Source organism: Sinohyriopsis cumingii, chromosome 10 (genome assembly GCF_028554795.1).
Source record: "Sinohyriopsis cumingii isolate HCF-2022 chromosome 10, ASM2855479v2, whole genome shotgun sequence".
Classification (NCBI taxonomy): domain Eukaryota; kingdom Metazoa; phylum Mollusca; class Bivalvia; order Unionida; family Unionidae; genus Sinohyriopsis; species Sinohyriopsis cumingii.
In genome coordinates this window covers 46,894,492-46,918,193 of record NC_142970.1, presented here as the reverse complement: position 1 = coordinate 46,918,193, position 23,702 = coordinate 46,894,492, and the positions used below count along the sequence as shown (strand labels likewise).

At 36.0% G+C, this 23,702-nt stretch overlaps 1 protein-coding gene across 1 annotated transcript in view; it reads right to left on the bottom strand.

Annotated features, from left to right (window-relative positions):
* The window catches only part of LOC149789989 (uncharacterized), a 226,954-nt gene that overhangs the window by 120,186 nt on the left and 83,066 nt on the right, over positions 1 to 23,702 (bottom strand). Inside the window, exons 4-7 of the mRNA XM_089972076.1 lie at positions 21,362 to 21,492; positions 9,527 to 9,634; positions 7,381 to 7,541; positions 4,515 to 4,647 (exon numbers count right to left, since the gene is read on the bottom strand). Of these exons, the coding sequence (XP_089828202.1) occupies positions 4,515 to 4,647; positions 7,381 to 7,541; positions 9,527 to 9,634; positions 21,362 to 21,492 (533 nt within the window). The remainder of the gene's footprint in view (positions 1 to 4,514; positions 4,648 to 7,380; positions 7,542 to 9,526; positions 9,635 to 21,361; positions 21,493 to 23,702) is intronic.

Below are 23,702 nucleotides of genomic sequence, written 5' to 3'. Positions count from 1 at the left end.
TTGCAAAACAAAAATATTTCCAGCAAAATCAACCGAGAAAGTCCAGCTTGGCTTCTTTAATTTGTATGAAAACCTTAGTGTTGTGGTCTAATTATACTATTACAATTCATGTATTTACACTCATTAACATGAAGATTATAATTTATAAAAAATGCATTTTCCATCATTTACAAACATGCAGTGTTCTACTACACTTTACTGGGTAAACCATGGCCTTGTGGTTAGAGTGTCTGCCTCAGATGCAGCAGGTCATGTGTTCAATCCCCGGCTGAGTCATATTAAAGACATAAAAATGGTACTAACAACTGCCTCGCTTGGCACTCAGCATTAAGAGGTTAGTGTTAGGACTGGTCAGCCTGGTGTCAGGATAATGACTGGTATGCTACATGTCTGCGGCATGATGCCCCATTGCTAGACATCACTATAAATTGCCACAATGCAGACATTGTAGCAATATGACTGAAAAATTGTTAAAGCTACATTAAATATCCAATTCACACATACACACACACACACACACACACACACACACTGGGTAAACCAGATTTTAGGCCCCCCACAAATCATCTTATCACAACAACTGGGCAGTGAAAGCTTGTGCTCACATTTTGCTGTGCCAACACTCAAGTTAAATATGGGTTGGCTGTTTACAGTTGCATGTGCTGCTGCCATGACCTCCTTCCTGCTTGTCAACAATTGTGCTTGATAAGCAATTACTGAGAAACACCCCAATTTATTTATTGTCCTCACTTGGATATCCCTTTATTTCTAGACAACAATGCATCTGTGTCATAAAATTTTCCCCACCATTTACTGGGAGAGCCACAATACTATGAAATGTGATTCACATACATACTCATATATATTGTTGTTGTTGTTGTGGGGTTTAACGCCATTTCTCAGCACACAATAGGCTATGCATGGCGGCCAGTATTAATGGTGGAGGAAAAACCCGGGAAAAACCTGGAAAGAACCACCGACCCACGAGAAGCTACTGGCAAGCTTTCTCACATACCCACATTGGCCGAATCCTAGACTTGAACCCACACAGACAGAGGTGAGATGGCAGTGATCCATAATGGTGAGCACTTTAGACCACTTGGCCACTCGGGGCCCCTTACTCATATATAAGATGAGCCCAAGTGCAAACCACACAAACCTTTGTGACTGGCAAATCTGGATCTAATCAAATTGTTAGGAGTAACCAGCTGAATAGACATCATAGACCCTGATATGCCTGCACATTATGTGATGGCAGATCAGGGTCTAAATTGCATGCAGTTGGACTTGTCTTATATAAGAGTTGACAAAAACCAAAATAATAGCATCAGTCTAGAAAGAATATGACTTCAATCAGTTCAACTCTCAAAATAACTGCAAAGTTAATGTACAGGTACAAATGCCAAAGCACACAAGTGTTACTAACACGAAGTTAACACTGTAGAGCTGTTGTTACATACTGTTATAATTATACTGTCTTAAACTATGTAACAGTAAAGAGGGAAACCAACAAGTTGTATAAAATTCAAACAAATAATTTATTTCCCAAGAATACAAGGTAAAAATTTAAATTGCAACATTGAATGTGATGACATGCATATAGTCGTCAATGTGCTGATGTGCCATTGGTCTTGAATTTGCTAAGTCTTTTTGATGTATCACAATAATATCTTCTAAAATGCCCTTGAGTGAATTCACTATAATTCCAAAATAATGATTTAGTCCAAGAAGTGTTAAAAAGCACTTTGTAATTTTAGTGACAATTTAAATAAATAAATCAACCCTAACTCAAAACTGAACACAACAACAAGACTGGTTGCCCTTCAGATGTTAAGGCAGGAATTAGTAATTTTTCAAGTAAACAACATTGATGTAAACAGCTAAGACACAATAATGAAGCTTGGATGAAGGTCAGTCTCCTCTCTAAAGCATTCAAAGTTATCAACTTGTTTAGAAATTTCCAAGTGAAAAACTAATATACTACAGTGTGACCCCGCTATAGCATGCTCCGTTACAACACAAATTCGGACATAACACGGTCATGCTGTGGCTCCCAAAATTTGATATGCATATATTTTTCTCCTACACGAAACAAATTTCTTTCTTAAAAGTAAAAAAAAAAGTTAAAAGTTTTTTATCATTTGGGGAAGAAATCGCGTATGAATAATACAAGATCGTGGTGTGGCTCCTGCAATTTTATAATTTAATATTTATTTTTCTCATACACAAAAAGTAGTTTTTTCTTCTTAAAAGTACAAAAAATAACATGTAAAATGTCTATTCTGGGATTGCATAGGGCTTTGCCAATGTGGCAAACTTGGGGTGGGGGGAAATATTCCATCTGGCGATTTTTGTTATTGCCGACAATGTTGGCTGTTTTAAACTTGTATATACAACCATTGGTTTGGAGTGGAGAAATTCAGAGGCCCCATGAAAGGAAGCTGCAAACTGGATATAAAATGCACTGAAATTTATCTATTGTTACATAAACAAATTCTTTGTCCATACTGACAAACCATCTAAACAGTGCATTGTTATATCATAATCCGCTTATCTTGACATCTAGCATGAGTACTGTATGTTGTTGAGATATCGGCTTTTTTGTTGTTGACATTTCTGGTAACGGAGATCAACTGGACGAGGAATTATCTCATAATCTATCTTTCTTTGGATTTTTGGTCTCTTGCTTGTAATTAATATATTTACTAAGACTGACATTTGTATGTGGATGGTAAGTAAAATTCATCTTCTTTTCAGTCAGAATTAAATCCTTCAGAACACCCCTTTGTTAAATTTCTGATGCATGCATGGAAGATAGCATCACAGTGCTACCACAAATGTACTTACTTATTGGTTTATTCAATAGGGAGGGAGGAACAGTAACTAGAATAGACCAAACGACAGCCAATTGCTTTTTAAAAATGTACCCATATAAAATAGTTTGCTCAAATTTCAAAGGAAACAGATTACCTTTGAAGCATCGATTGTTATGAAAACGTACTCAGCAAATGGAAAAAAATTGGTCTCTTTCATGCAACACAATTATTTGATGTTGCCGCCACAATATGAAATGGGCATTTGTTTGATTCTCCAAAAGCTGTCCTTTAACGATGACTTCAATAACACATGCACCCCTCATCAAAGAAAGCTGACTACAATTTTCAATAAAAACAAAGAACTTTTCTTCAAATGAAGTCAGTACCAAACCTAAATAAAAGTAATGGAATCTGATGGATTTTTGCATTTTCCAACATGACTGGAACATATAAACTGTGCTGTGAAAGTTTCCTTTTCGCATGGAAAAAGTTTAAGCTTACGAACGTATAAACAGCAGCTTAAAACACTAACTTTCACCAACTTGAGATGTACTGAAAAGTAAATGTGCTTCGTCATTCGTTACATGTTTGTGCTATGTTTTTCCACTGAATTCAGACCAATATGACCTGTGACAAAATTAATGAATATTGTAATCTCTGTGTGTGCATATTTTCGATGGAATCGCTTATACTGTGGATTCAATGTAATGTTGAGGTTCGTGGGTAAGTACCCAGTGTTGATACTATTCATGCTATACATCAGACATGTATATATAAACAGTATTCACAAATATATACCAATTTGTGGTTCTCTAAAAAAGTAAACTATTATATATGCCTTCTCTGTTTTCACTACAGGTGTATTTCTCATTTAATATGCATCGATTTAAGATGGTAACTGTACCAATGAAGCACATATTTTACTGCCCACATTTATTACCTACTACCAACCCCACCCCACCCCACCCAACCCCCCAATTTTTTTTTTGGTACATACACTATTTTCTTCAACTAACTAAACTGAATGCTTGTAACACGGTTTGGTCTATAACACAGTCTGGTTATATGGCACCCAATTAGTGTGTTCACACTGTACATTCAGAGAGAAGTAAACATGTTTACCGACATTAATAATGATTTCAATATATAATCTATAACCATAGACATGAGAGAGACAGATGGATGGATACTCTCTTTGTCTTCGACAGAGGCCATGAGGCCAGAACGTGCATGTTGAGCCTATAATCAAATCATTGCCAAAAGAACCTGAGCTAAAATCTGATGGAAATGTGACTGTTATGTCTCACTTTCTGTTAAGTCTCACTTTCCATTACCAAAAGCATGACAAAAGTGGTATAGTAAATAAGACCAAGCTTCCAAAAGAACACTGACTCACTCGTGATGAGGCTGTGAAGTGGGATGCGACATACAATGAATCTTGCCTTAACTGAAACCTTAATATAATGAACAAATTTTATGCATCCCTTTGGTTGATTTTGTATCATTTCTGCCTCGATATAAATGACACCTGTCTGTCATGGACAGTGTGTTTGGTCCCTTCAATGTTCTTCATAGACAGGTTTCACTGTAGGTACATCAACACAAAATTATAACACTGCTGATGCTGTTACAGCATGAAAAGCGCAGATATCAATATCAATCAGTTTGCTAAAGGTTAGACTAAAAGCTGATATTTACCTTTAATTAAGTCCACGGGGAAGACATCCATTCTTTCCACTCTCTTCTCCAATTCATACTCAGCAGAGGCCGAAACAGGATCAACATCTTCGTTTCTTCTGTCATAATCATCGGTAGAGTACGTTGTGAAAACCTGCAAGGGATTCAATATAAAAATAATCCATCTTATTTCATTCTGCATCAAATGGAAATTAAGTCATGCCAACTTATTTATTCACTTGTGATGGCACTGACTTTGCACATGGTGTTTGTTGGGTTGAGGAAAGAGGTAATACAGCAATTATGGATTGGTGTGGCAACTTAACCCTTCCAGTATCTACAGTGGAGACTGAACTCAGGACAGCGGTGATGCAAAGCCTGTGTATTATCATTGTTACAAATTGCATTTTAATATCAAATTTCCACGAATAAATTGCAAGTCTTTCCAGTTTGTCACACCTTAATTTTTTTACCTTAACTTTATTCATGGTTCCCATGCTTTTCTAAAGATAAATTTCCAGGTCATTTCCAGGGTCTTTCCAGGATGAAATTACTTTTTTCAAGGTTCACATATGATCATTACTGAATGAAATTGAAGAACATTCTACATTATAAAACATGCATTTTCTAAATCTAAAGATGTTTCTCTTTCAAGACTCTCCAAAAACATTGAAGTCAGATTATATTCATATAAATTGGTATGTGAAGTCATTTCAATGTACAGAATAAAAATTCTAACTTTATTTTGCTGCACTATGTTGCTAAGTGGGAACAACATAATGAACATAAATTATGTTTTGTTTCCTTTCAAACCTTTAATTCTAAAGAATTCTATAGCAATATATATATGCATCTCATAGAAAGTAAACTTTCCTATTACAGTATGAAAAAAAATAAACGCAAATAACCAGAATCTTGTCTTGTAACAAAAAGAGTTTAAACCTGAATTTATCTGTGCCAATAAAATCCCAAACAAGATTTTTCAAACAACCTAGTCTCCTTAAGACTATCTGGTTAAAAATCCATCATTCAAAAAAAAAAAAAAAATCAAAAGGGTTGATTTCAATTTTGACAAAAGACCTTCAAAATTATATACTGTTGTATAAACAAGGACTGAATTTTCTTTTAATTCAACTTGTCTTCTTGTCATTCGTTAAACCAGTCACCAAACCTGTATTGATACATGGGCTTGTATCTTTTAATAGATATTACAAGGGACAACAATTTCTCATTTCATCTCTGAGATTCAACAATTTGGACTACAAATTTGGCTTAAAACAAATAGCAGTCAATTTCCTCCAAATATTCCCACCCCATTTTTCATATTTGGACATTTAGGTTGGGGTGTGTGGTCATTGTAACTGCATATCAAAAATTTGGAAACTGGCCACCACTGTGTGGTAGCTACATATGGTGGTCGCTTACCAGTGGGTCTAGAAAATTTAAACTTATGTTATATCGACTCATACCTGCATGAAATCAATAGAAAAATTATTCATTTTCTCAGAAATGGCAAGCATTATAATCATTATGTCATTAATCTGCTAACAGACAAGATGAAACTACGGTGTAGAAGAAACCAAACCCAATACTTGCCATTTGCATTATTAGTCACATGACTTCACAAATCTCAAATGACAACATTGGAAGTCCAATAGTCACGTGATATCAACAACAAACTCCTTTATAATGTTGTTTTACATTTATTGAATTATATTAAATGAGAGTCAGACACATTTTGTAAAAACCAGCAATCTGGCCAGTCTGATTATCAAACAGAGAGCACATGTCAATGTGGTAGTCACGTAATACAACAAAACTCCAGAAGTTGTTCTCTGAATATATAAATATGGAGAATTTTGTGTTCTTTCATTTTTATATTTTTATTACAAACAGTATATGACTTTCATTTAATATATTTTTTTTAATTTCTCTACAACATTTGAAAATATGGGTTGTTAAATTTGTGTACTCATACGACAAGCAATGCAAATCGTGAGTACCAAGTCACATTTCATCAACAACACAGTTTTATCTAGACTTCAGCAGATTAAAGACATAACGATTTTAATACTCACAATTTCTGAGAAAATAAGTAATTTTCATATTGATTTCATGCATGTATCACTCGATCTAACAACGTTCAAAGTTTGTTAGGCCATCCGGTAAGTGGCTATGCTTTGCCACCACCATGTTGGTCTCTTGTGATGCTAGACTGGTTTTCATACCTTCCATGTAAAGAAAGATATGGATATTGAGCTGGCTTTGAAAATAAAAGTCTACTAGACAAATCTAATCCACTGGGCCTTTGGATTGACTTAGCATATATGTTTATTGCCAGCAACAAAATGATCCATACGGTACCCTCCAATTATTCTGGTCAGAACTCGATACATTTCACTCAAAATCAGTTTATTTATGACCTAATTGCGTGATTTTTTCAGGTGTCAAGTGGTGGCAGAAAATTCCCATTTTTTTTCCCAACTTCATTCAATATTTGCGAAATTCAAGGACTTTTCACAGTCGGGCAAATAATTATCATTTCTCCCAACTTTTTCCCTATTTCCCTGTAGCGTCTGAAGCCTGCATGCAACTGTTTTTTTATTTGCAGGACACACAAATGTGGAGGGGATTTGTTAGGCATCTTCATTACTGCACATCAATATGTATCATATCACAGATCATAATATATACTGATATGTGGCACGTGAATATACACTCACACCAGCATCATCATCATTACCCAAATCATTATCATCATTACCATACCAAGCTATTGTTATAATCAACAGCATCACCAAAAAATTTGATTTTGTACGTCTTGTTTGCAACCAGTTTCATTGATATTATTAAATTTGCTTGCAATGGCGAATTGTAATAAACTTACCTTGATACAGTCACGACTGAACTTTACTGCTACACGTTTTCTGTATCCAACATCAACCATTTCTTCACCTTCACTTTCTGACGTGGTGCTAGACAGACCATCAATCTCAACAATTTCATTGTCAAGTTCTACAAAGTCATCTTCCGAGGTGGAATGATTGTCTGGAAATATTATTGTGAATTTTATTCCAATGATTCTACTAGAAATATGTCCATATAAAACAAATACCTCTGCAAATATGGTGGAACTGAATAAAGCTTGGTTCACTCTCTAAAGGCAAATGTTATGTCAAACAAGGGCCATAACTCCACCAAGTTCTGTCACATTTCTAGAACATTCAACATCATCACCTGGGTTTGCCTTGTAGAAAATCTCATACCAAGTTAGGTTTCAATACATCAACAACCTCAAATGTTATTGAGCAGAAATAAAATTGGTGATAGATACATGTGACAAGATTTGACAGATAATGCAAGAGGCCCCCATTAAAGTACAGCAGAAACACAATAACAAAAATAAGTTTACATGTAATTCTAAAAGTCCCTTAACTCATTAGCCCCTGGTGCCGTGTTTATGCGAAAATGATGGGTCCGTTAAACAAAAACAAAAAAGAACTCCAACTTTTACCATACTGCTCATGCGTGAATGAAATAGCCAATGAAAAACGATGTTTCTAATACAACTAGGCATTAGGTGAATGGGAAATCTCTTGGAAGTCGATGTATTAGGATGTGATCAGAAATAGCCCCCAAAATGTTTCCTACTCGTATTTCAGGGGAAACCAACAAAAACCTCCTGGGGTTAATGAGTTAAATAAGCAAATTTGGCATATGAATTGATGAATAATGCTAGCATATCTTTTACTTTCTAGTTATGGCCTATATATCTAGCAACAAATACTACAAAATGTGAAGATCACAAAGCTTCTGAACTCCTTTTTGTTGTGACATGTTGTCCAACATCACTCTCATGACCAGTAGGGACCCTGACTTTTGGAACCAAAGTCACAGCTGTTCAGCTGTTAGAGCATCAGACTCCAAATCCATGGATTGCAGGTTCAACAACCTGGATTGGATGCCTCTGTGTGTCCTTGGGAGTGGTATTTGGTTTGCATGTTTGATAGCCTGGATTGGATGCCTCTGTGTGTATCCTTGGGAGTGGTATTTGGCTTGCATGTTTGATAGTCTGGGTTGGGTGCCTCTGTGTGTATCCTTGGTAGTGTTATTTGGTTTGCAGGTTCAATAGCCTGGATTGGATGCCTCTGTGTGTATCCTTGGTAGTGTTTTTTGGTTTGCAGGTTCAATAGCCAGGATTGGATACCTGTGTATCCTTGGGAGTGGTATTTGGTTTGCATGTTTGATAGTCTGGGTTGTATGCCTATGTGTATCCTTGGGAGTGGTACTTGGTTTGCATGTTTGATAGTCTGGGTTGGATGCCTCTGTGTATCCTTGGAAATGGTACTTGATTTCCATTTCCTCAGCATGATATAACCAAACAAACTGCTCAATATGCCATTAAAAACCAATCAACATCACTAGCTTCAAGCAGCTAATTAAAAAATTTCTTCACAGAATGTGAAACTAAATATTCTATACAAATAATACTTTGACATTTCTAAAGATACACAATATGGTTTTCTTATAACTACATTTAGTTCACATTCATGGTGGAGGACCTACTTTTCTCGATTCTGTCTTGCTAAAACCACACATTTAAAGACCAAATGTCCAGTATGCATTCCATGGAAACAATGCAACCATTTCCTTATGCATGAATATTAACAGAGATAAAAATGTAATTTTTTGCAAAATTTAAACTAATGAAAATAAATGAACATTATAGGTGACACTTGATTTACATGACAGATGCATTTCTGAGGTTACGGCATCAACTGAAATTGGCATAAATAACAAGTAATTGTGCTTCCTTGGTGAGCGATGAGATGTGCACACATGCACTTTTTACAAGAGCTGTGCACAAGTCATAGCACATAACACCAGCAATAGCATAAAATGAGCACAGTGGTGCATACTGAATGTTATTTCTTCATTATAAATTATGCTAACATGAAAATGCATAGATCGAATTAGTGCAAATCGAGCGTCACCTGTACAGGTAAAGAAATAATCAGATGAGATCTACTTGCCTACAATGCCATCCAGCTGGAACATAAGATTGGAGTTTCCAGGGTAGGCAGGAGGGGGAGGAAGCAGCTGCTGGGAGAAGGAATCGTGCAAAAGCTGTCTAGCATGCTCTGTGCAAGAGATGATGAAATAAATCATGCAAATTAAAAGACAAAAGCAAAAGAAATAAATGGATCTCATATCACATTAATAAGTTCTAACAGCCTCCCTTGCGATCATTTTCTGCCGTCTTGTGCATCATCATTTTTGACTGTTACACTCCAGAGTTTCACATTTTTTGAGCAACGTTAAAAATTTAAAGCTACTGCCTGGATTTGTCCAAGCGGTAATCCATTATACAACAACAGGTCCAAGTGAGTCTGAATATCACTCACCTAGCATGAACTAGTCCTAAGTGCAAATGGAACAGAAATAATGCATGTAACTTGGACTGAAAGACACGCATGTTGGAATAATTTCCCGCTATTCTGTTTAAATTTATGGTATCTGAAATGCTACTTAGATGTGTCTCGATGTTAATTAATTTCAACTGAACTAAATATGGTATTGGCTTCTTTCAAATGACCATGAAAGATGTTCATTCTACGACTCTACCAATTAAATATATGCTGGTGTGGTCATTATAGAGAAACGATCCCTCTCAGAAGATCTTTATCTTTTTACTATTGACAAGTCGTACTTGATTGGAGACATTTGTCCACATGGTTGTTATGAGAGCCATACCATTGCTAGGTAAACCACCCTTAACACAACTCTAGTGGGGCCCTATGTGGCCAAGTGGTCTAAAGCGCTCTCCGTTATGGATCACTGCCATCTCACCTCTGTGTGGGTTCGAGTCTAGGATTTGGCCAATGTGGGTATGTGAGAAAGCTTGCCAGTAGCTTCTCATGGGCTGGTGGTTCTTTCCAGGGTTTTCCTGGGTTCTTCCTCCACCATTAATACTGGCCACCATGCATAGCCAATTGTGTGCTGAAAAATGGCATTAAACCCTAAAAGAACAACAACAACAACACAGCTCTAGTACAGCATATCCTTATGAACAACATTCCAAGTTTGATCAAAACAGGATCTTTTAAATGTGACAAAGGTCCCGTCTCTATGCAAAATAGAAATTGAGGCAACACGATACGAAGTTGGTGCCTTAAAATGCACAAATGAAATGTAGCCTATGCCATGGATAAAACCAACTAAGATAACACTAAGAAAGGGCAGTTCCCAAAGAGGACAGGATTCATCCTTGAGAAGGGTAATGTACCACCTTAAGGGGGCAGTGCCCGCCTAACACAGGAAAATAAAGTTAAAAAAATGGCAACGCTGATTCACTATGATGACTTTACAACAACACAATTCAGACGGGCATATTTTTAAGTGCTATTACACTGTGTAACTGTTCTCCATGAATAAATGCACTAAATTAAGGTAAGCAAACAAATTATCAACATAGAAACCTAGGTGTTCTATAAACAAGGACATTTTTAATTGGACCTCACTGATATAAACATCATAGATACAATATTTAAAACCGGAATGTTATCAACCATTATATACATGCTGCTTATTCCACAAAAGCTTTCAGTACCAACTCAAAGGAGCAATTAACCAGGAGTAATTCATGTAAATATTAATTACTGTGCAGAAATGAAATTCTGACTATAGTAACCTTGACCCACAAAAGGACCCATTTGATTGGACAAAAATTAAGTTACATACAGTAAGATAAAAAAGTAATGTTTTTTTATGTGATACTATAATGGATTGATACAACCAAAGAATGCTTCATTTTTAGATGCTATTACTACTGTCCACCAAAGAACCTCAGGGTTTACAGTGGATTAGAGTAACCTTGGAGTGAGAGCTAGCTATTACAAGCAGTAAATGCGTCAGTAGTTACCTTGATTAATTCTATAGTACAAGACAACATGAAAAGCATGCAGTCCACTCTTCTAATACCTACTCATTCACATGTACAACACACAGTTAAGGTGTTTAGCCTATTACAATATACCACATAGTCATTAATATGGAAATTTAAGCACTGGCTAAACTTATTTCTACTTTCATCTACACTTGCATATATATACAGCTTGGAAAAAATGTATGTGGACATGAACAAAACACAAATGCTTAGAGCATTTTTATTAAGGTGTAAAATATAAATGACTGAACTTCTTTGGCTGTACAGGTATAGTTGTAACTGATGTATCCAAGTAATAGGTTCATTTTTTTTCTTAACATGAACAGCATCCATGAAATAAACTTTAAATGCAAACTCTCAACAAAAATCCTGAAGTATGAAGTACAGGTCAGAGTGACCTCTTTTGCAAACAGAGGGAAGTACTTAACAAAATGCATCCCCAGTTTAATGTAAGGAATGTAGTATGCTTATAGCCTGTCAAAAAAAATTGGGTTTTGACCTAAATGCAAAAACCAAACCAAAGCCAGTACAAGAAGAAATACAGGTCATGGTGACTTTTTTGTTGTATGGGTGTGTTACTGTGATGCACACATTTAGTTTTACAAGTCTAGCATAAACAGTGCTTCAGAAATAAACTTCAAACAGCAACGTCAGTGAAACACCAAAAATACAAGTTACAGTGAATTTCTTTTGTGATGTGGGTGAAGATGCAGCTCTTCACCAATTTTCATGATTCCAGATATAACTGCATGTACACTGGGTGGGAAAAGCCCATGTGTTCATAAACCAATTGCAAAAACATAATCAATACTAAAAATAACGAAATTAGCCCTGTTACCACTCCCTAAGAGGATGGTGCTATGAAACTCACTTCAAACTGTTTGCAAGGAAGTACAGTTGAGATTCAGTAGGCAGCATATATGTATCTGTAAATACCAATGCCAAACAGAGGGGTATTAACATATATACTAGCTTACAATGCAATTGCAAACAACATAGACCCTGATCATCATCTTATTATATTGTTTGTTTCACTAATTACTCCCAACAAACTGCAAAACCCATATATACAAGGCACATGATGCGACATTGGACAGCTTATAAGTCTGTGCAATATTGGATTCAACTTATAATCGATCATACATGTTGAAAGTTGAACTAATACCGATCAGTGTCATTTAAGCTTATAATACTTATAATACTGGTAATTCCATTGCAAAACTTGACTTCGTTTGAACTAAAACTGATCCCAGCTATTTTCAATCAGGTTGTCACAAATAAGGTTTAACTTCATTATGCGATATGGGATTATTTTTATCTGTGTAATGTATAAGTGACAGTCTTTCAGCAACCCTTTGGGAAATAGAGATAAAGTAGAGTTTGTTTTGTTATCATTTTTTAAGTAAGGAAAAGGTGGGAAATATATGGATATTTTATAAAGAAAAAGTAGTACAAAATTCAAGCAAATTACTGATCAAAAATAAAATCTTTACTTGATTTGCCTTTGTAAACTTAAATTAGTATGCTTTTACACAAATGCTAGTTGTCTCTTTAGTTCAGTTTGCCTCTGTGTTCTTAAGCTGCATGTGCCCATTTTGGTAATGACACCATGGAAAAGATTTATATTCGGTTTGGACTTGTCCCCTTAACTCATTCAGTCCCCCTGAGAGTTTTGTTGTTGTTATTGTTGTTGTTGCTGTTGTTGGGTTTAAGGCCATTTTTCAGCACAAGATAGGCTATACATGGTAGCCAGTATAAATGGTGGAGGAAGAACCCAGGAAAACCCCAGAAAGAACTATCGACTCACAAGAAGCTACTGGCAAGCTTTCTCACATACCCTCATTGGCCGAACCAAAGACTTGAACCTACGCAGACAGAAGTGAGATGGCAGTGATCCATAACGGTGAGTGCTTTAGAATACTCAGCCACATGGGGTCCCCTTCCGACAGTTTTGTCACTTTTGCCTGAAATGGGGGGGGGGGGGGGGGGAACGCACATTGGAGGTTAATTCTACATACATCCAAATATATCTGCTTCCAAGAGTTTTTCACTTAGATTGATGCCTAGTTGTTGCTAGAAACATTTTTCCCTTGCTATTTGGCTCGCACATGTGCAGAAGGGTAAAAGTTGGAGTTCTCCTGATCACTTCTTATTCCCAATCCCCAACTTGTCCTACTTTTTGCAAAGGTTCACCTGTCTGCATGCAGTTCAGACCATTCTGTCTTAGATCACAGGCCAACAAGTCTAAAATCTGGACAAAAAATCTTATTCTGACAACAGGCAAATCTTTGGTGTAAAAAAATCTGTCTAAAAAAATAAGTTTCTCCCTCTGCATTTTGTAATATGAGAAGAAAGTCCAGATTATTTGGTATCATTGTAGAGCTACATCTGTCTGCTTGTTTGTAATACAACCCACTTTGGTGTATCTTAAATGACCTTGATGCTACAGAGCTTGGAAGTAGGGTACACCTCATCAGACCTACAGTCAGGATTTGGGCTGAATGAGTTAAAAGGTAAGACTAACCACCAGTAACATCAGAGGCCACTACAGTTTGAACTAATTACCACTATCATGTAAACAAACCTGTTCATATATTTTCATGTACATTTATTCTGACTGTTTCTAAATACCTTTCAAATGTTTTGGACTTGGGAAGCTTTTATCGATATGTATTTTTTACAAAACAAAATAAGAGTCCCTGAAGGGACAGACTCTAATGGGGAAAAATGGAGGAAAAAAAGTTTCTAGGAATTCAAGATAAGACCATTTCTTCTTTTTATGCTGCTGAATGTTGAAACCATCTCTGATATTCTTCAACAATAACAAGATTTTCAACTCAGCTGCTGTGGTGCATATATTATATGCAAGATTAGCGTAATTTTCATTTAGGGCCAAGAAAACATCTTTAGAAGTCTTTTTGGTAAGAGACTCATGCCAATATCACCATCCACTGGTGTGTAGCAACAGCAATGTCAACATCCATTGGTGTGTAGCAACAGTAAGATTGTTACAGCAGCATCATGTTAGTAATACTGGATGTATGATTGGCCCCGTTTTCATTTAAGACCAACAAAGTATCATAAGAAGCCCATTGGTAAAAAGCCCCATCATGATATAACCTTTCATCTGGGAATAGTAGAAATAGCAGTAATTTTGATATAGCCACCATGGTGGCCATATTGTGGGTCAGTTTTTATCATTTTCATTTCGAACCAACTAGACACCATAAGAAATCTTTTAATGAAAACCCCCAGGTCAAAATAAGCTCAGTCTATGGAGTAACTAAGGTACAAGATTTTCACGATTTCTGGTGTAAATCCAATGTTACTATGATTTTCCATTCATGAGCAGCAATAACATGATTTACAAGCTAGCTACCATGGTGGCCATACTGTAGGTCAGATAGGCACCATTTTCATTTAGGATCAACTAAGTATAGGAAGTATATCAGTGAAAACCCATTATGATATGACTATATTCAGGAAGATTCATCACAAGATTTCCACCAGACATCAGATCAGAACCTTTCTTTTTAGGATCAACTAGACATCATAAACAAGATTTTCAAGTTGGCTATTGTGGCAACCTACGGCACATGTGCCAGAAGGTGGCACATCATGAGGATTTTTTTGGGTACACGTGAAAGGTAGTCAACAATCTTGATTGTAACAGTGTTACTATCCTACTGATGGAATGTGCTTGTTCATTTTGTAATTAATCCAGAAAAAAGTGGCATGCTATTTAAAATAGGTTGCCAACCCCATGGCTATATTGTTTGTCCAATTAGCACAATTTTCCTTTAGGAACAACATCCACATCATAACACATCATTTAGTGAAAACCTCATGTTGATAATGACCATCCATTCAGGGGGACTAGTACAAAGAAAACCTCATGTTGATATTGACCATCCATTCAGGGGGACTAGTACAAAGAAAACCTCATGTTGATAATGACCATCCATTCAGGGGGACTAGTACAAAGAAAACCTTATGTTGATAATGACCATCCATTCAGGGAGACTTGTACAAAGAAAACCTTATGTTGATAATGACCATCCATTCAGGAGGACTAGTACAAAGAAAACCTTATGTTGATAATAACCATCCATTCAGGAGGACTAATACAAAGAACATTTTCAAGATGGCTGTTCTGATGGCCATAATGGACGTCATATTGCTACGATGTCTACAGTGTGGTAGTTTATAGTGATGTCTAACACTGGGACATCATGCTGCAGACATGTAGAATGATGTCCCACCCAGTCATATTATCCTGACACCAGGTCAACCAGTCCTAACACTAGCCTCTTAATGTTGAGCGTCAGGTGAGGCAGCTGTTAGTACCATTTTTTAAAGGCTTTGGTATGACTCGGCCAGGGATTGAATCCACGACCTCTGAAGCGTTGACTAGAAAGACTGAAGTGACCTCCCTTTCCAACAAGAGATGGTATTCCCCCATTGAAAGAAACTTGTCAATGAGCTAATATGAAATTGTGCATTTATACAAAATAAACATGTATTTTTATATAACTAATGCCAGCTACAAATAAAGATTTCACATGTTTTCACTATGTATTGCTCAGCAAAATACCTACATTAGAGATGCAATTCCTGAATAGAAAAGGTTGTGAAGATTTGATGTTAATTGTCAGCACATGATAGGCCATACATGGCGGCCAGTACTTTTGGTGGAGGAGGAACTGTCAAGTTTTCTCATATACCAACAATGGCCTTGTGGTGATTCGAACCCAGGTGGACACAAGTAAGATGTCAGTGATCTGGAAAAATAAGCATCCTAGACCACTCAGCCACATGGGGCCCCAAAAGAAAGAGAAGCACCCTATATGATAAACTCTTAAATTCATAGGCCTTGGATGCAAGATTTGAACAACTCTGAAGTGAACATAAATGACTTATCACCAGAGACAACATAACCAAACCCCTTCCATTAGCATATCAGATTGCAAAATATCAAATTATACTCAGTCTGAATTAGTGTTAATTGTTTACTGCCTACTGAAAAGCTTATGAAAAATGGTTGAAACATTTTTAAGTTATGACGATTTGAATTTGTACGTGAGATATAACTGGCAGTCAGGGTAACAGAGATTTGGCCTAAAACTCCATCAAGCTGTGAAACAGAGATTTGACATAAAACTCAATCAACCTGCATAACAGAGATTAGGCCAAAACTCCATCAAGCTGCATAACTGAGATTTGGCCTAAATCTCCATCAAGCTGCGCAATAGATAATAGGCCAAAAACTCCATCAAGCTGTGTAAAAGAGATATGACCTAAAACTCCATCAAGCTGTGTAAAAGAGATTTGGCCTAAATCTCCATCAAGCTGCATTAACAAAGATTTGCCTAAAACTCCAATAAGCTGCATAACATATATTTGGCCTAAAACTCCATCAAGCTGTGGAACAGATATTAGGCCAAAAACTCCATCAAGCTGCATAACAGAGATTTGGCCAAATATTCCATCAAGCTGTGTAACAGAGATTTGGCCCAAAACTCCATCAAGCTGTATAATAAAGATATGGCCTAACACTCCATCAATATTTGGCCTAAAACTCCATCAAGCTGTGTAACAGAAATTTTGGCCTAAACCTCCATCAAGCTGTATAACAGAGATATGGCCTAACACTCCAGCAATATTTGGCCTAAAACTCCATCAAGCTGTGTAAAAGAGATTTGAGCAAAAACTCCATCAAGCTGCATAACAGAGATTTGCCCTAAAACCTATCAAGATGCATAAAAGAGATCTGACCCAAAACTCCATAACAGAGATTTGGCTCAAAACTCCATCAAGCTGTGTAACAGAAATATGGCCTAAACATCCATCAAGCTGTTTAACAGAGTTATGGCCTAACACTCCATCAAGATTTGGCCTAAAACTCCATCAAGCTGTGTAAGAGATTCGGCCTAAAACTCCATCAAGCTGCGTTAACAGAAATTTGGCCGAAAACTCCATCAAGCTGAATAACAGAGATTTGGCCAAAAACTCCATCAAGCAGTGTAACAGAGATTTGACCCAAAACTCCATCAAGCTGTGAAACAGAAATTTGGCCTAAACCTCCATCAAGCCGTTTAACAGAGATACGGCCTAACACTTCATTGAGATTTGAGCAAAAGCTCCATCAAGCTGTGTAACAGAGATTTGTCCTAAAACTCCATCAAGCTGCTTAACACAGATTTGGCCTAAAACTCCATCAAGCTGCATAACAGAGATCTGGCCAAAAACTCCATCAAGCTGTGTAACAGAGATTTGGCCTAACGATCCATCAAGATTTGGCCTAAAACTCCATCAAGCTGCATAACAGAGATTTGGCCAAAAACTCCATCAAGCTGCATAAAAGATTTGACCTAAAACTCCATGAAGTTGCTAATGTGCTTGTAAATCATGTGAAGTCCATACACTTTGCCAGTGACAGTACTGGTTGGTGATCCATACATATCAACACGTTAGGGTTTGAGTAACATATGGTAATACAGTAATTGGCAATTTCCGTTTATTATTATGAAACACACAAAATTAAATCACAAGGATCTGTTTCCTGCTTTACAATAATAAATTAATTGAAACAGCTGGCTATCATGCTTGGTAGAAAAATGTCAGCATATATCATAATAAATTCAATTTTTTCAAAAATTGTTCTAAACAAATTAAGTCTCCAGTTCAAGTTCAATTATTGATAATACACTGCACTTATGTTTAGTTAGTGTTGCTTTACTAAAATGTTAAAATGGTGACAAAATTGATGGAACAGGCTGCAGAATTTATAAGATTTCTGACTGAAATACAGGATTTTTTTTAAAAAAAGCTGCTGATATAAAACAGAGGATTTTACATTAGTGTTCATTACTAAATTTCTAAAATGAGTCAATTCATTCTGCAAACTTTGGAATGAAATTTTTTTGTTTTACTGATTACTCCATTTGATATAAGCACAAATTTATTGTTTTTGTAGGGTTTAATGCCATTTTTCAGCACAAGATAGGCTATACATGGTGGTCAGTATTAATAGTGGAGGAAAGAACCACCGACCCATGAGAAGCGACTGGCAAGCTTTCTCACATACCCTCACTGGCTGAATCCAAGCACAAATTTAAGATTCTTTTATCATTACAAAAATGTTTTTCTATTATTAGTAACAGTGGCCATATCTGACAGTGGATCAGCACCATCTGATCAAACCAGACCATAATGCTGTCGAACCAAATCAAATCTGCTAAATATAATTTGAGAAGTTATTTTAAAGATCCTTCTATTTTTAATAAAATAACTCAATAATCAAGCAATAAACATTACAAAACCAAGTTTTACTCCATGGTGGCTTTTATTAACAATAGGCCCAGGTGGGCCAGCCATGTGAATCACTGACACACATCAGTTTCATAATGAAAACTAGCATACATACTGAATCTGTAGAGAAGAAAGATAAGTCTGGAGAACACAGCTACTAGAACATCTAGTACTGTTGTTGTCATTTATCTGCTTTACCTAACCATATCTATCCAGCAAAAGAAGAAAAAAGTCCAGGCATTTATATAACCAGCACTGTCCCCATGATCTTACACTGCCTCTGAGGTCATGGTTATAATTAAAACTTAGAAACATCCTGGATGACAGCTTCTGTGTAGAGAAAATGATATTAAGTGCAGCATTTTCTGGACCTACATGTGTTGGGAACATATGCTTTCAATTGTGCACCAAAGAGTCAGGCGCTAATTTCAGTAAACGAGTGTTTCAAACTCAAAACTGTTAAAAGGACTGAAATTCCATCAATAAAACAATGACTATTTTTTCTCAGTTAAAACTAGGATAAACTCTCAAAAGATTCTTTTTACTAAAATCTAACTTTCATTATCAACCAATCCTGGCCAGCAAAACCCATACATACTCTATTTTATATTCACCCATTTCCAGACTGGCTCCCATTTTGCCATACAATTACTACCGTGTGTCCTGTAAAGATTTAAACCCAAGCAGACTAAATATGTGTCAGAAAGTGAAATTTTGTGGAAACTGTGGAACATAACCTAAATACATGTAGTCCTCATTATTGATTACTTAGTAACCGTTGCCTTCCACTAACAAGAAATCTATGTCAGTAGTATGTTCTTTGTTGAAATTTATCCTAACACTGTTGATTGGCTATGTAACGAAAGCAATCATTCCAAGGTTTCTCTAGTTTTGTGTTGTCAACTATATCTGACGGCACATCAACATATATTGTCCAATACTGAACAGCCCTTATTCAAGGATGCTTTGTGTCAAACTTAGTCAAATTCTGTTCAGCTTTGTTTATAAAATTGTGTAAATATTTTTTACCTTCACTAACAGCAGCCATATTTTATGGCAAAACATTACTGTTTGTAAAATCTGGAAAGGCGTTCAAGCTAGGACACTTTCTATCAAATCTGACAAAAGTCTGAAGAGTTTATGAAGAAGCTGTTAAAGGCTTTTATACTTCTGGTAACAGCAGCTATCTGTGATGAATTTTTGGCATCATCTGTATGAACTTACAAGCCCTTCACACAGGAATGAATATCCTATTTCAGATTTGGCCAATTTCATTTTTTTAGAAGAAGTCATTTAAAACTGTATCCATTTTGAGCACGGTAACTGCTGTCATATCTAATGGTAAAAAGATATCACTCGTACAACTTTGGAAGCCCTATATGCCAAGATGCTTCTAACCACTTTGGTCACATTCAGAATAGTGGTGATTTGAAAAGAAATACCTTTTTAGGATTTTCTATTTTAGTATTGGTGACATATTTGATGGTGAATTGAAATCTCATGTCTAAAACAGAAATCCTGCTATATCTGGATGTTTTCTGTCAAATGTGGTCAAATTCTGTTTAGCAGTTGTTGGTTTAGCAGTTGTTGCAATGTCACTAAAATATTGTTTTATCTTTAGCACTGGACGCCATATCTGATGCTGGATCAGCATCATTCAGAATTTCATGCCAAGATGCTTTTGGTCAAAATGAGTCAAATTCTGTTAAGCAATTTTTTTAATTATTTCTAATAATGGTGGCAATATCATCTGGCAGTGACTTTATGCCAAGATCCTTTGAGTCAAATCTGATCAAATTCTGCAGTTCTTAAAAGAAAACTTCAAAGTTGAACTATTTTGGTATTGGTGGGTATAGTTGATGACAGATTAACATCTGTACAAATCTAAAAGAACTTCAGGTCCGAGGATGCCTTCACTGAAATTTGGTCAAATTCTGTTCAGAGGTTTTTGAAAAGAAACTGTAAATAGCAATTGTGTATGGATGACTTTGACAACTGATGGACACATGATGGACACCAGACAAAGGACACTACCATAATCTCACTTGGCCTTATGACAGACGAGCAAAATACAGTCTATTACTATTCACAAAGCAAACAGTGAAAAAGCAATTATTATGCTGAGCAGTCATTTCTGGAAAGACAGCAAAATCTAATTCTTCTGAAGCAGAGATGAGCTGAAAAATGAAGCTGAGCTGGTTTGGAGAACTTGACAATGCAAATAAGGATAATATGTAAAGTGATGCAAATGCTTAGCTTAAAGAAAATGCATGAAAACAATTTATTTCCATTAAGCTGTATAACAGCCCATTATAATTAGTTTCTATCTCTTCAGTTTTAAAACATTTTATGACAAAGTTATTAAATACGTTTGTGAAGCCTGTATTATCATTTTTCAAGTATATTCTCAATTAAGAGCAGCAGATTTAATAATAATAATAATAATAATAATGAAAATAATTTATCATTAACATCATTGTCTATTTATATTTTATTTATTTTTTTGGTAAAAGCATGGGGATAATATTATCTGATACCTGTCTGAGTGAAATATTGCTGAGCAATGAATCAACATCATTTGTTAAAGAAATTTTATATAATGTTACTGTACCTGCATCTGGCCCAATCCTATGATCTGGTTCAAGACTTTCTTCCGGATACTCATGTCCATCCCCATCCTCCCGCAGTGGCAAGTCTTCCGACTCACCTGGAATGTCATCGAGGATCATGGCATTTCGAGATCTGTAAAATAATCACATGAACATTATTGCAAATGGAACTGAAAACTTTAAACAGTGTTGATCTGTGTATTATCGAACTTCAAACATCCTTGACCTCGAAAATAATCTTTGTTGTTGAGCAGGAAACCATTAGGGATAATGAACAACTTTAATGTGCTACAGTATTTTGTAATGGCAAATACTGTAGTTTCAGGATTAAACTGTTTGGAAATGGATATTTTCACATGACTAAGAATCCAAGCAATCCAAAATCATACAAATATAGTAAGGTTGATGTGCATGGGGTTCATTCTAAGCTGTACCCTTGTATCACTGACCCTTATATTTCTTCTTTGACATATGAAAGTTCCCTCATGGCATCCGTAGCCTGGATGATGATGATGACAGGGTACATAAAAACCCCAAGAAAATCAAGATCAGTGATCCTTACAGTTGATTTTAGACTGAACGGTGAACTGAGTGCAACATAAACTTGCTGAATTCAATGCACAAGATGATCAATTTCATTGGCTGACAGAAATAACTTAATGATTTTGATTAGCTTGGTTGACAATTGAAAGCACATGATTCATTATTATTGATGAAATCTTCACAGAAAACACAACTGGACTTATTACCGAAACAAGAAATAAATGTGACTCAAATGTCCAAAATAAATTCTTTACAGGGAGGGGGAACAGTTACTCGAGCGCGACAAATTCAAATCAGAAAGCTACTGACAAGAAAGGATAATGATCACAGGTGCTCAGGTCTTAGATTTATTAATTTCTGCAATCAATATTCATTTTTCCAGCTTTACATACTTTCAAATAGTTGCACCCAAGTTAGACTACAGCTTCAATGTCCTCATCAACTAAAATAACCAACTGTACAGTGGACATGGTTATTTCAGCAGTTGAGAAAATTTTAGAAAACCCTGCTGTAGTCTGATTTCTCAACAACTGAAATAAAACAGATAATGCTGGAAAAGCGATTATTTATTGCAGAAATTAATTAATTTTGATGTGAATACCTCTGCTAAAAATATACTGTATGTTCGAATTTCTCAAACAAGAGTCAGGTTAGGGTATCTGCAACCTGTTTTGCTGAAGGGGGGTACATGACCTGACTTTTCGACTTTTTCCTGTTATGGAATGAACACTGGTGCATATTTTGATCCTCAGAAACTTCTATCTCAATGTTTAGATTGCCAGGTTAATATGACTTTCTATTTTCGAGAAGAATCCATAAGATTTTCAAGGTGGCTGCCATGGTGGCCATACTGGATATCAGATTGGCACTAGCGGGACCAACTGGATATGATAAGTAGTCTATTAGTTAAAGCAAAATATCAACATGACCATCCATGAAGAATAAGCCATAACAAGATTTTCAAAATGACCACTGTACCAGATATCTTGGAGGTCATATTAGCACCATTTTCAATTATAACCAACCAGACAGTATAAGAAGTCTTTCAGTGAAACCACACACTGATATGACCATTATTTATTCATTCTTTAGAATTAGTGTCAAGATTTTCCAGATGGCACATTTTCATCTTGGACAATTATACATCCTTAGAAGTCATATAGTAAAAACTCCATGTTATTATAACCATTAATTCTGGAAAAAGCAGTGAAATGATTTTCTGGAAAGCCAGTGACAGCCATACTGGATGTGCAAGCGACACAAATCACATTCAGGACCAACTATATATCACAAGAAATCTTCTAGAGCTAATGACCCAGTCTGACAAGACTTCAAGTTACCACGTTAAATTAGACGAGAGCAAAAGTGGGAAATTTCTTTCCTTTTATAATCCTCACCCGATAGATCAACAGCTGAGACAGGCAATCAAATTAACATTATTTGGCTGAGCTGTATCAGATTTGTTCAAAACATGCCCAGGAGTTGCATTTGGGAAAACAAAAAAAGCTGTATGTATTGGTTTTCAAGGTAACTTGCTACAAGAAATGACAAGTCCAAGGGTTGACACAGTTCTACTGTATCTACTATGGGCTGTTTGAAGTACTAAAACAGTGAAGTTTAACGATACATTAGAATTTTAAATTTTCTAAGGAATAACAAAGAATTTTATTAAAGGATTTCATTATGGTTTTCTAAAACATGTCTTAATACAAAATGTGTCAATACTGCTTTTACATTTGAGCGGATAATATCAGCAGTCTCAAAGTATGTAACCACCACCACAAATAAAAATATGATATC